The sequence below is a fragment of the Ciona intestinalis genome, chromosome 5 (assembly GCF_000224145.3).
Source record: "Ciona intestinalis chromosome 5, KH, whole genome shotgun sequence".
Lineage (NCBI taxonomy): Eukaryota > Metazoa > Chordata > Ascidiacea > Phlebobranchia > Cionidae > Ciona > Ciona intestinalis.
In genome coordinates, this window is record NC_020170.2 from 304,126 (window position 1) to 315,913 (window position 11,788).

At 35.5% G+C, this 11,788-nt stretch overlaps 3 protein-coding genes across 3 annotated transcripts in view; 1 reads left to right on the forward strand and 2 right to left on the reverse strand.

Annotated features, from left to right (window-relative positions):
* The window catches only part of LOC100181838 (chymotrypsin B-like), a 7,122-nt gene extending 6,094 nt beyond the window's left edge, over window positions 1-1,028 (forward strand). Inside the window, exons 9-10 of the mRNA XM_002124927.4 lie at window positions 129-274; window positions 819-1,028. Coding sequence (XP_002124963.1) covers window positions 129-274; window positions 819-983 — 311 coding nt within the window. The 3' untranslated portion in view covers window positions 984-1,028. The remainder of the gene's footprint in view (window positions 1-128; window positions 275-818) is intronic.
* A 3,266-nt stretch (window positions 1,029-4,294) lies between these two features.
* LOC113474262 lies at window positions 4,295-5,411 on the reverse strand. The gene is made up of 2 exons (XM_026834632.1): window positions 4,979-5,411; window positions 4,295-4,419 (listed from the first exon to the last, which is right to left on the reverse strand). Exons 1-2 carry the CDS (start codon window positions 5,388-5,390, stop codon window positions 4,295-4,297), a joined length of 537 nt encoding a protein of 178 aa, XP_026690433.1. The 5' UTR covers window positions 5,391-5,411.
* A 2,090-nt stretch (window positions 5,412-7,501) lies between these two features.
* Window positions 7,502-11,044, reverse strand: LOC113474231. The gene is made up of 5 exons (XM_026834527.1): window positions 10,601-11,044; window positions 9,733-9,818; window positions 9,264-9,397; window positions 8,119-8,290; window positions 7,502-7,933 (listed from the first exon to the last, which is right to left on the reverse strand). The coding sequence occupies exons 1-5, from the start codon at window positions 11,025-11,027 to the stop codon at window positions 7,592-7,594; spliced, it is 1,161 nt and encodes a 386-aa protein (XP_026690328.1). The 5' UTR covers window positions 11,028-11,044; the 3' UTR covers window positions 7,502-7,591.
* Window positions 11,045-11,788: the final 744 nt, after the last annotated feature.

Here is an 11,788-nt window from a genome sequence, read left to right on the forward strand (position 1 = left end):
CGACTGTCGTGTTTCCGGCCACGCGAGAATAAAGTAAGTTACATTCATTCATTCATTCATTCGAATTGTCAAACAAGCAGGCGCGCTAACCACTTTGCGGCCAATATGATCATAAATATTACATTTAGGCGGGAATAGGGGGACTAACATCTTGCAGCAAGCACCCCTGCCTCTTATGAGCGACCAAGACTGTTATGATTTATACCAACAAGCTGGATTAGATACAACATCAGATATGCAATGCGCAGGAGGCGTGGGACAAGGAGCATGTAATGTAAGTAGTTTATTGTGTAGGATGTGATACCATTGGGGCATAAATCCAATATTTTCTGACAAATACACACACAATGGTAGCAACGACCAGCCTTGAACTCATTACCTCTTGGTTGGGGCAGTCGCGCTAAATACTTTGCTACAGCGCCGGACAATGTAATAGGGTAGTGAAATATGGGATACCGTTAGGACATAATTCCTATATTTCCTGATGTGTTTTAAACAATTAACAACGGTCTATAGGAGCCGTGAGGATACGGTTTTATAATTCTTTGAATGTTCTTTGTTTACTACCAAATGGGACGATAAAATACAATTGAAATTAGCACTTAAAATCTAAATATCCTAATCATGTTTAAAAAATTAAGAACTGTCTTTTTTTGGGTCGTGAGTATAAATTCTTATAATTCTTTGAATGTTCTTTGTTTACTACCAAATAGGACGAAAAAATAGAGTAAAAATGTGTCCCATCTTACCCCAGTACACAATAAAACTAAAAAAGGATTGTAAAATATTAAAAACGAATCAAATATGTTATTTTACAGGGAGACAGCGGGGGCCCTCTAAACTGTTACGTCAATAACAGATGGTATCATATGGGTATTGTAAGCTTTGGCGAAGCTAATTGTGACACCGAAATAGCCAGTGTTTTCGCCAAGGTTTCCCATCTGCGAAATTTCATTGATAGCACGATCGAAAATTTTTCGTGATCGCGCGAATAAATTTGTGACGTAAGAACGACGTTACTGTATATCAAATTTATTGTTTGAGTTGTTATTTCATAAAGTGTGAATCATTCGGTGAATAATGATTCGATAATTTGTTATGCTTTTCATCTAGCATTGGCAAATCGTCTGGCCTACGAAACAAATTAATATCAAGAGAGCAAAGCTCTAATTAGTGGGCACGTATTAATGTAATCAGCACAACATTATTTACCTTATTAGTTTAAGTATTAGTTTAATCGTTTAATTGCTCGAAGCCAGTAATTACAAATAGGTTGTCCAAATTATCAGCCATACATAAAAAGTGAAGGAAAAAAACAACAAAAACTACACGATGTATGAACACCTGTGCTATAACGACTGGCGTTATCCGTCCACGCGAGGATAAAGTAAGTTACAATCAATCAAAAACAATTTAATAGCCTTGTGTTTTTTGCCATATATAGATACATTATGGAATGATTATAAAGAAATTGCTTTATCACAGAAAATGATATACAGGTATTTATATTTTTATTGATACATAATATTAGAATGTGTATTATAGTAGGGTGGGGGAGACGCGAAACTTTAGCACATAATATCCAAATATCCTGAACATGTTTTAATCAATTAACAACGGTATATTAGGGTCGTGAGAATACAGTTTTATAATTCCTCAAATGTTCTTTCTTTACTACCAAATAAGACGACAAAATTGAATTAAAAGGTTTCCAATCTCCCCCACCCTACTATATAAGTGTTAACATGCATTTATCCAGAGTTATCCGGCTCTATCCTGGGCAGCGGCTTCAATTTGATCGTGGGCGCTCGGTTGTAAACTTTTTCATCCGGTTTAAATATCAGATCTGGACTTCCAAAGTAAGCTATTCTAGCTGCTGCTCCGTATATATTATCTCTGGTTCGGATTTGTTCTTCAGTATCCGTATAAATGTATTGTAAGTGCAGATTGTGTTGTACGGCCGCTCTTGGGTGTATGTGAAGCGCATAATTTTCACTTAAATCATATTTGCTTTCAACTGCTGCCCCAAAGCCTTCGTACCCTTCAAACGGAAGCGGTCTGTTCAATGCAAACTCTTCAATGTGTACATTCGGCTAAAAAAACAACATTTTGTTTTAATAACTGTTTTTTGGCGCATATCCGATTTTTCGTTTAAAATATTTCTAAATCTTTGTTACCGTTATAAGGAGACAAAAGGAATTATTACTAATATAATAAAATGAAAAGATTCTTTAATCAAAACTATGCAATTCATTTCAATACCGCCATGTTTTTTCGATAGAATTGGTGCAGACGGTTCTGTGCATATATATAGTATTTTTTTGGATTATAATTTTCAAGTGATTTCAAAAAACTCTCATGGAAAAACTTGTTCAGGAAATGCGAATTTGGTTCGGCCAGCAAGATTCCAGAATTGATGCTCACGGCGTGTTCACTGTAAAATCATATAGAACTCCTCCAATATAACTTGAATTATTATGAATGATTGAATGTAACTTGCTTTATCCTCGCGTTGCCGGAAAACGACAGTCGTTATAACACGGGTGTTCTGTTTCATACACTTCGTGCCAACTGTATGTTACTCTGTAGGTTATTATTTTTTAGATTTTTATGTCTTTTTTTATGTATATGGCTGATATTTTGAACAACCCAGTGGTGAGCAATGGGTTGGAGCAATTGCCGTTAAGTGTCTTGCCCAAGGACACATACGCCACAGTGGAAGCGCAGTGACGAGCTTTGAACCCATTACCTATGGTTTAGAGGGAGGCGCACTAACTACTTTGTCACGGCAGCCGACTGATTATGAATGAATGACCCTTAGTTAACCACGCGTAACGCGACAAAAGCCGTCGTTATACCACGCATTTCATTCACCTTGTGACACAGTTGGTTAGTCTTCCTCTAACCTAAAGGTTTTGAGTTTAAGGCTCGTCGCTGCTACCATTGTGGGCATATGTGTTTTGGGGCAAGACACTTAACGGCAATTGCTCCGACCAGTGGTCACTAATGGGCTGTTCAAATGTTCAGCCATGAAATATATATAGAGAGCAGGGTGAGGGAAAATGGGACACCTTTAGAGCATAATATTCAAATATTCGCTGACCGAGTCGTAAGGATACGGTTTTATAACCCTTTGAATTTTCTTTGATTACTACCAAATGGGACGGGAAAATAAAATGAAAATGTGTCTCATCTTCCCCACCCTACTATATATAAGCAATTATCCTCAAATTTACATACGTGGTAACCAGTAAACTGGACATATGTGGTAACCAGTAATGAAACAGAACACCCGTGTTATAACGACTGTTGTTTTCCAGCCATGCAAGGATAAAGCAAGTTACATTCATTCATTTATCATCTTGATCACAATCACTACGGTATGGTATAAGTCATTACCTTATTATGTATTTCGGTGGGGGGAAATGGGACACCTCTTCGTTCTATTTTCTCGTTTAATTTAGTAGTAAACAAAGAACATTTAAAGAATATTAAAAGCGTATCCTCACAATTCCCGTAGACCGTTGTTAATAGTTTAAAATACGATCAGGATATTTGGATATTATGTCCTAAAGGTGTCTCGTTTCCCCACCCTATATAATATTTCCTAATAAAACTTACCGTCCAGCAACGAAAGAAAAGCGGCGAAGAGAGTCAAGGTTTTTTAATAGAATAACATCATTGTCCACGTATATACCCCCATGTTCAAGCAGTTTTGTAATTCTAACTATTACTGACCGAGAATCCGCCATTAGCTGTATGTACGAATAAAAGCATTAACTAAATGTAAATATGTTTTTAACTGTAAGCGTGTTTTAACAACTGTTGTTTTGTCGCTATATCCTGTCTTTTCGTTGAAAACAATTCCAAATCTTCGCTACCGTAATCGAAGAGACAAATAACAGTTATTATTAGCTACAATTAACAGTAATAGATTTCGTTGGGCCATGAGTAATGTAAAATAGTATTCTTTTTAATTTCTTTTTTCGTCTACCGGCAAAAAGTTCTGCTAACCGACGAAAAAATTTTGATCACCCACAAAGTTATATACGTGGTAACGTACGTTATTCGTACAACATCTGATTTAAGCGCGCAAGAGGTGTTTAAAACAAGATGTTATAACAACTATGTTATACCTATGTTATAACAACTGTCCTTACTCCTCTATTCGAAGTTAAATGAGTCACATTAATTCAACTTTTAATACAGTAATCAGACTTTTAACAACTTAACGTTAATACAACGTTAATCAAACCTAATTATTTTGTAAGATTTAACAAATAAATTGATTTTTTTATTTAGATTTATTTAGAAGATTTACACGAGTACTTGCCTGTTTCCCGTTGACAAATTTTGGGTCTTCTACTTTAACCCAGCGGAGGCATGGTATATCTTGAATTGCTTTTTGGGCGAATTCACCTACAAATTACAACAAACATAATAATAAATGTATTTGTCTCTTCAATTATGGCAGCGAAGATTTAGAAATATTTTAAACGAAAAGACAGGATATACCTGCAAAACAACAGTTGTTAAAACACGTTTACAGTTTAAAATATATTTACATTTAATTGGAAGAAAATAGGCGTGGTCGCTTCACCTAGCAGACAAACGAGTCATTTATGGGTAATAATTTTTAAGGTAAACCTCTAATAGAAACAGAAGGGTGTGTACAGATACGAACCCTACAGTGGGGGTCGGCTTTAAAAAGGTTTAATCCAGTAGTATAGTTTTAGTTTTTTAGTTGTTTATGATATAGTAGTGTGAGGAAAGATGGGACACCTTTTTATCCCATTTTCTCGTCCCATTTGGTAGTAACCAAAGAAATTTCAATTTCCACGACCGCCATATACCGTTGTTACAATTTTTATAGCACGTTCAGCATAGTTAAGATTTTATTGGCTAAAGGTGTCCAGTCTTCCCCACCCTACTATATATGATACTTTTACCCAACTGTAGTATTATGTTTAATACGTACTTGTAGGTATATCAGTTGTGTAGTAAACAATAATAGCTTCAGGTTGTTGTATTCTCGCCATTGACCGTAAAGCTAAATACTTAAGAAAGTCGAACTTAATATTCCCAACCATTATTAGATAAACAATATTTGGAATTTTGTATTTTTTCCCGAATTGGTCAAAATCTCGTTTTTCCGCCAAGTCGCCACATATTATAGGTAAAACTGGCAAAGTCTTACAAACTGTGTAATTCATCACAATTGATGTTTTTTTGCAGGAACTCTTGCGATGCGAAATATATGTTTGTTTCTTCAACGCCTCTGCTAGGTTTTGCTTGCGTCCTGGATTTGCTGATTTATAAACTACCAATAATAATGCTAATACAATTGCCATTAACAGAGAAAATTGCCTTTTTTTGTTGAAGTGAAACATTTTTGTCCAAATGTTTAAACCTTGGCTAAAAAAAACATAAATTTCATTTATAATTTACATAGTAGGGTGGGGGAGATGGGACACCTTTTAGCTCTATTTTCTCGTCCGATTTGTAGTAAACAATGAACATTCAAATGGGTATAAAACTATACCCTCACGACTCCTATAGACCGTCTTTATTTGCTTAAAACACGATCACGATATTTGGATGTTATGTGCCAAAGGTGTCCCATTTTCTCCCACCCAAATATATAGTAGCGCTTGACTGCCTTGCCAACTTTATGATCAAGTTTACCTAAGTTTGACAGTGTTATGCAAACTTGGCCATTAAACAATAGCATTGTGAGCTCAAAATATTTGACTGTTCTCACTGTTTTCGTTTACATTTTATAATATTATAACTAAAACCAAAGCGTCTTTGACGAACTGTTAACGAATGGCGCCTACGTTTTTGAAGTCTGCCGCTAATATCTTTGCCGGCGAACGTTGATGCATGATTGTGCTGCATATTAATCGCCGGAAATTCTGTTATTCAGATGCTATTGTTTAAGAACCGTGCTGTATCGCGGTTGCTGCACATTAGTATCTACGATTGCGTGCTAGTTAGTGGCAATGCTCTGTGATACCACTCTCTCCTTGTGTTGCTCTACCTTTTGTTTATAATAATCTTTTTGTCTCTTCGATTACGGCAGCAAAGACTTAAAAATATTATTACCGTATAGTGACAAAATAACAGTTGCTACCATTGTGGGCGTATGTGTCCTTGGGCAAGACGTTTAACGGCAATTGCTCCAACCCAGTGGTCACTAATGGGTTGTCCAAATTATCAGCCATACACAAAAAAATGGAAAAATCTAAAAAAAATAATCACCTACAAAGTAACATACATGGTAACTCGTAAGCTGGCACGAGGTGTATGAACAACCGTTTTATAACTACTGTCATTTTCCGGCCACGCGAGGATAAAGTAAGTTACATGCATACATACATTTAAAAACATTTACATTTTATTGGAAGAAAAAGCGTGGTCGCTACACCTTCTTTTACAAAACACGCAAGGCAAAAATTTTCTTAAGTTATCAAAGCATCAGCCTGGTGGATCCTAATCAAAATCCACTGTTGTTTTGTCGCTATATCCTTCCTTTTCGTTTTTAATATTTCAAAATCTTTGCTACCGTAATCTAAAAAACAAATAAAGTTATTATTGTAATATATATTATCTTAGAAATACAGTGCCGAAATTGCTATAAAGAAAAATCCTTTTACTTGACTTGTTTTAAATGTATGATACAGAGCTGAAGTGAAAACGTTGTCGTTAGTTTATATGTACTTAAACGCATGCTCGTGTTTGGCCATTATTAGAGTTACGGGACACTGAATAAACGGATAATAAATGAATGTAGATAGCTTTATCCTCGCGTCGCCGGAAAACGACAGTCGTTATAAAACGAGTATTTTACACTGATAACTTATTATTATTATTATTATTATTATGAGTAAATGTGCAAAAAAATGTGTATTAATCTGTTAAATCAAAATAATAACAAGAGAGCAAAGCTCTAATTGATGGGCACGTATTAAACAAATCAACACAACATTATTTAACCATATTAGTCTAATCGTTTTATTCGGCAAGATAATTAACGGCAATTGCTCCAACCTAGTGATCACCAGGTTGTCTAAATTATCAGCCATACATAAAAAGTAAAGGAAAAAAATTAACCACCTACAAAAAGTAACATACCTGGTAACTTGTAAGCTGGCACGAGGTGTATGAACACCTGTGTTATAACGACTGTCGTTTTCCGGCCACCCGAGGTAAAAGTATAAATTACAATTATTTAAAAATAATTTAATAGCCTTGTGTTTTTGCCATATATATATATATATATAGATTCATTATAGAATGACTATAAAGAAATTGCTTTATCACAGAAAATGATATACAGGTATTTATATTCTTATTGATACATATTATTAGAATGTTTATTATAGTAGGGTGGGGGAGACGCGAAACTTTAGCACATAATATCCAAATATCCTGAACATGTTTAAAACAATTAACAACGGTATATTAGGGTCGTGAGAATACAGTTTTATAATTCCTCAAATATTCTTTCTTTACTACCAAATAAGACGACAAAATTGAATTAAAAGGTTTCCAATCTCCCCCACCCTACTATATAAGTGTTAACATGCATTTATCCAGAGTTATCCGGCTCTATCCTGGGCAGCGGCTTCAATTTGATCGTGGGCGCTCGGTTGTAAACTTTTTCATCCGGTTTAAATATCAGATCTGGACTTCCAAAGTAAGCTATTCTAGCTGCTGCTCCGTATATATTATCTCTGGTTCGGATTTGTTCTTCAGTATCCGTATAAATGTATTGTAAGTGCGAATTGTGTTGTACGGCCGCTCTTGGGTGTATGTGAAGCGCATAATTTTCACTTAAATCATATTTGCTTTCAACTGCTGCCCCAAGGCCTTCGTATCCTTCAAACGGAAGCGGTCTGTTCAATGCAAACTCTTCAATGTGTACATTCGGCTAAAAAAACAATATTTTGTTTTAATAACTGTTTTTGTCGTTATATCCGTTTTTTTGTTTAAAATATTACTAAATCTTCGCTACCGCAATCGAAGAGACAAATAGAAGTTATTATTATTAATATTATTATCATAACAAAATGAAATAAATTCTGATATTGAATCTAGGAAATTAGTTTTATTTACCGCCATGTTTTTCCGATAAAATTGGTGCAGACCGTTCTGTGCATATTTATAGTATACTTTTGGATCATAATTTTCAAATGCTTTCAAAAAGCTCTCATGGTAAAACTTGTTTAAAAACTTCGAATTCGGTTCGGCCAGCAAAATCCCCGCATTGATGCTCAAAGCGTGTTCACTGTAAATTAAATAAAACCTTATTAAAGGTGGCTGTACACAGTATCCGGAATTCGTCCGTTTTGTCTGTTTTGTCCGGATTTCGTTGCCGCATGCGGAACTCGGTAATGGGTTTGCATGCGACTTCGCAAGCAGATTCGCATGCCGGATACTGTGTACAGCCACCTTAATACAAATTGAAAATTATTTATGAATGAAAGACCCCTATTCAACCACTTGTAACAGGACAAGAGCCGTCGTTTTATCACATTTTGCAACTCGTGACACAGTTGGTTAGCCTGCCTCTAACCTAGAGGTAATGGGTTCAAGGCTCTTCGCTGCCACCATTGTGGGCGTATGTGTCACTGGGCAAGACACTTAACAGCAATTACTCTAACCCAGTGGTCATATATATAAGCAATTACCCTCTAAACTACATACGGTAACTCGTAAGTTGTTACGAGATGTATGAAACAGAACACCCGTGTCATAACGACTGTCGTTTCCCAGCCACGCAAGGCAAGTTACAAACACTTATTATTTCGACTACAATCGCTAAAGTGCGGAATAAATCACAATCTAATTATATAGTAGGGTGGGGAGAATGGGACACCTTTTCATTCTATTTTCTCATCCCATTTAGTAATAAACAAATAACGTTCAAATAATTATAAAACCGTATCTTCAACGACTCTCATAAGAGCGTTGTTAAATGTTTAAAACAATGTCAAGATATTTAGATATTATGTGCTATAAAGCTGTGCCGTTTTCCCCACCCTATAATATTTTATATAGTGGGGTGGGGGGAAATGGGACACATTTAGCGCAGAATATCCAAATATCCTGATCGTGTTTTAAACAATTAACAACGGTCTAAGGGAGTCATAAGGATACGGATTTATATTTATTTGAATTTTTTGTTTACTATCAAATATGACCAGTAAATAGAATGATAAGGTGTCCTATCTTCCCCATCCCACTATAATAAAACTTACCGTCCAGCAACGAAAGAAAAGTGGCGAAAAGAGTCAAGGTTTTTTAATAGAATAACATCATTGTCCACGTATATACCCCCATGCTTAATCAGTTTTGTAAACCGAATAACTTCCGCCCGAGAATCTGCACTTATCTATAAACACAAATAAAAACAGAAATTAAAAGTAACAGTAATACATTTTGTCAGGCCAAGATTTTTGCTGATCGATAAAAAGTTTTTGCTGACCGAAAAAAAATTATCGACAAAGTTATATACGTAGTAACTCGTAATAAGCGGGCTAAGGTGTATGAAACAGAACACCCGTGTTTAACGACTGTCCTTGCATCGCAACGCAAGTGGTCATAAATTCCATTCATTAAACTAATATAGGAATTAGACACAACAGAGCCCATTTTTTCATAAGACTTTTTTGTAAGTTTTTTTTTATAAGTTTTTTTTTTATAAGTTTTTTAGATGAAGGTACTCGCCTGTTTACCGTTGACACGTAATGGGTCTTTTACTTTAACCCATCGGAGGCATGGTATTTCTCGGATCGCCTTTTTGGCGAATTTACCTACAAATTACAACAAACATAATAATAAATTTATTTGTTCCTACGATTACAGTAGCGTAGATTTAGAAATATTTTAAACGAAAAGACAAGGTATAGCGACAAAACTACAGTTGTTAAAACACGCTCACAGTTTAAAACATAATAATTTAGATTTAACTGAAAGAAAATAAGCGTGGTCGCTACACCTAGCGGACAAACAAGCCATTTATGTTTAATTATTACTAAGTTAATCTTCTATTAGAAACAAACGTGTGCGTATAGACACAACCCGTGCAGTGGGGGAGTCGGCTTTAAACAGGATTGCCCTAATAGTTTGGATTTAGTTTTAATTGACCAGTATTTTATCGTATATACAAAACCTTTTTCTACTGTGTATAGTAGAGTGGGGGAGATGGGAAACGTTTTGCACATAATATCCTAGTGTGCTGATCGTATTTTAAACAATTAACAACGGTCTATGAAATTTGTCAGGATACGCTTTTGTAATTCTTTTAGCGTTCGTTGTTTACTCCTAATTATACAAGCAAATAGAATGAAACAGTGTCCTATTTTCCCCACCTTACTATATATATGGAGCAGGGTGTGGGAAGATGGGACACCTTTTAGCTCCACTTTCTCGTCCCATTTGGTAGTAAACAAAGAACATTCAAAGAAATAAATAACTATATCCTCACGACTCCCATAGACCATTGTTAATTGTTTAAAACAAGATCAGGATATTTGGATAATACGTGCTAAAGGTGTCTCATCTTCCCCCACTCTACTATATATGTAATACGTACTTGTAGGTATGACAGTTGTGTAGTAGATAATAACGGCTTCTGGCTGTTGTATTCTTGCCACTGACCGCAAGGCTAAATACTTAAGAAAGTCGAACTGAACGTTTCTAACCAATATTAGATAAACAATATTTGGAATTTTGTATTTTTTCCCGAATTGGTCAAAATCTCGCTTTTTTGCCAAGTCGCCACATGTTATGGGTAAAAGTGGCAAAGTCTCGCAAATTGTGTAGTTGGTTGCAGTTGCTGTTTTTTTGCATGAGTTCTTCTTATGCAAAATATATGTTTGTTTCTGCAGTGTCTCTGCTAGGTTTAGCCAACGTCGGTTTAGCTTGCGAACTGGCTTTGCTGGTTTCTTTATTACCAGTATTAACACTAAAACAATCGCCAACAAGAGAAACAATGGCATTTTTTTATTGAAATGAAACATTTTTGTCCGAACCTTTTAAGCTTTGAAAAAAAAACAACCTAAAGTTACATTTCATTCAAAAGTTTATAAATAGCGCTTGACTGTGCTAATTTTATGAACAAACTTACCTAAGTTTGACAACATAATGCAAATTGGCCATTATTAAACTAAAGTATTTATGGCCCAAAATATTTGACTGTCCTCACATGTTATTTTTATAGATAAAACCAAAGCGTCTTTGACGTATACTGTTAGCGATTGCGGCTACGTTTCCTAAGTCTGTCGCATATGTCCGCGTCGAGGATTGCGTAAATCTATTGAATACAAATCGCCGGAAATTCCTGTATTAAGATGCTATTATTGTACCGTCCTATATTGTCTGTTTCTGCACATTAGTAAGCTACCTATATGATTGCGTGGTAGTTTGTTGCAATGATGTGTAATAAACAGAATATATATAGTTCCAAAACAACAGTTGTTAAAACACGCTTACAAAAACATTTACATTTTACTGGAAGAAAATAAGCGTGATCGCTACACTTTCTTTTATAGAACACGCAATTCAAAGCTATATGAATATAACTTGCTTTATCCTCGCGTGGCTGGAAAACGACAGTCGTTATAACACGGGTTTAACACCTTGTGCCAGCTTACAAGTTACAATATATGTTACTTTGTGGGTAGTTATTTTTTTATGTATGGCTGATAATTTGGACAACCCATTAGTGACCAATGGGTTGGAGCAATTGCCGTTAAGTGTCTGCCCAAGGAACATACGCCCA

Coding starts and splice junctions, on each gene's coding strand:
- LOC113474262 (XM_026834632.1), bottom strand. CDS start 5,390: ATGTTTCACTTCAACAAAAAAAGGCAATTTTCTCTGTTAATGGCAATT. Junction 4,420..4,978: donor CACAACTGATATACCTACAA/GTACGTATTAAA, acceptor TGTAATTTGTAG/GTGAATTCGCCCAAAAAGCA.
- LOC113474231 (XM_026834527.1), bottom strand. CDS start 11,027: ATGTTTCATTTCAATAAAAAAATGCCATTGTTTCTCTTGTTGGCGATT. Junction 9,819..10,600: donor CACAACTGTCATACCTACAA/GTACGTATTACA, acceptor TGTAATTTGTAG/GTAAATTCGCCAAAAAGGCG. Junction 9,398..9,732: donor TACGTGTCAACGGTAAACAG/GCGAGTACCTTC, acceptor TTGTGTTTATAG/ATAAGTGCAGATTCTCGGGC.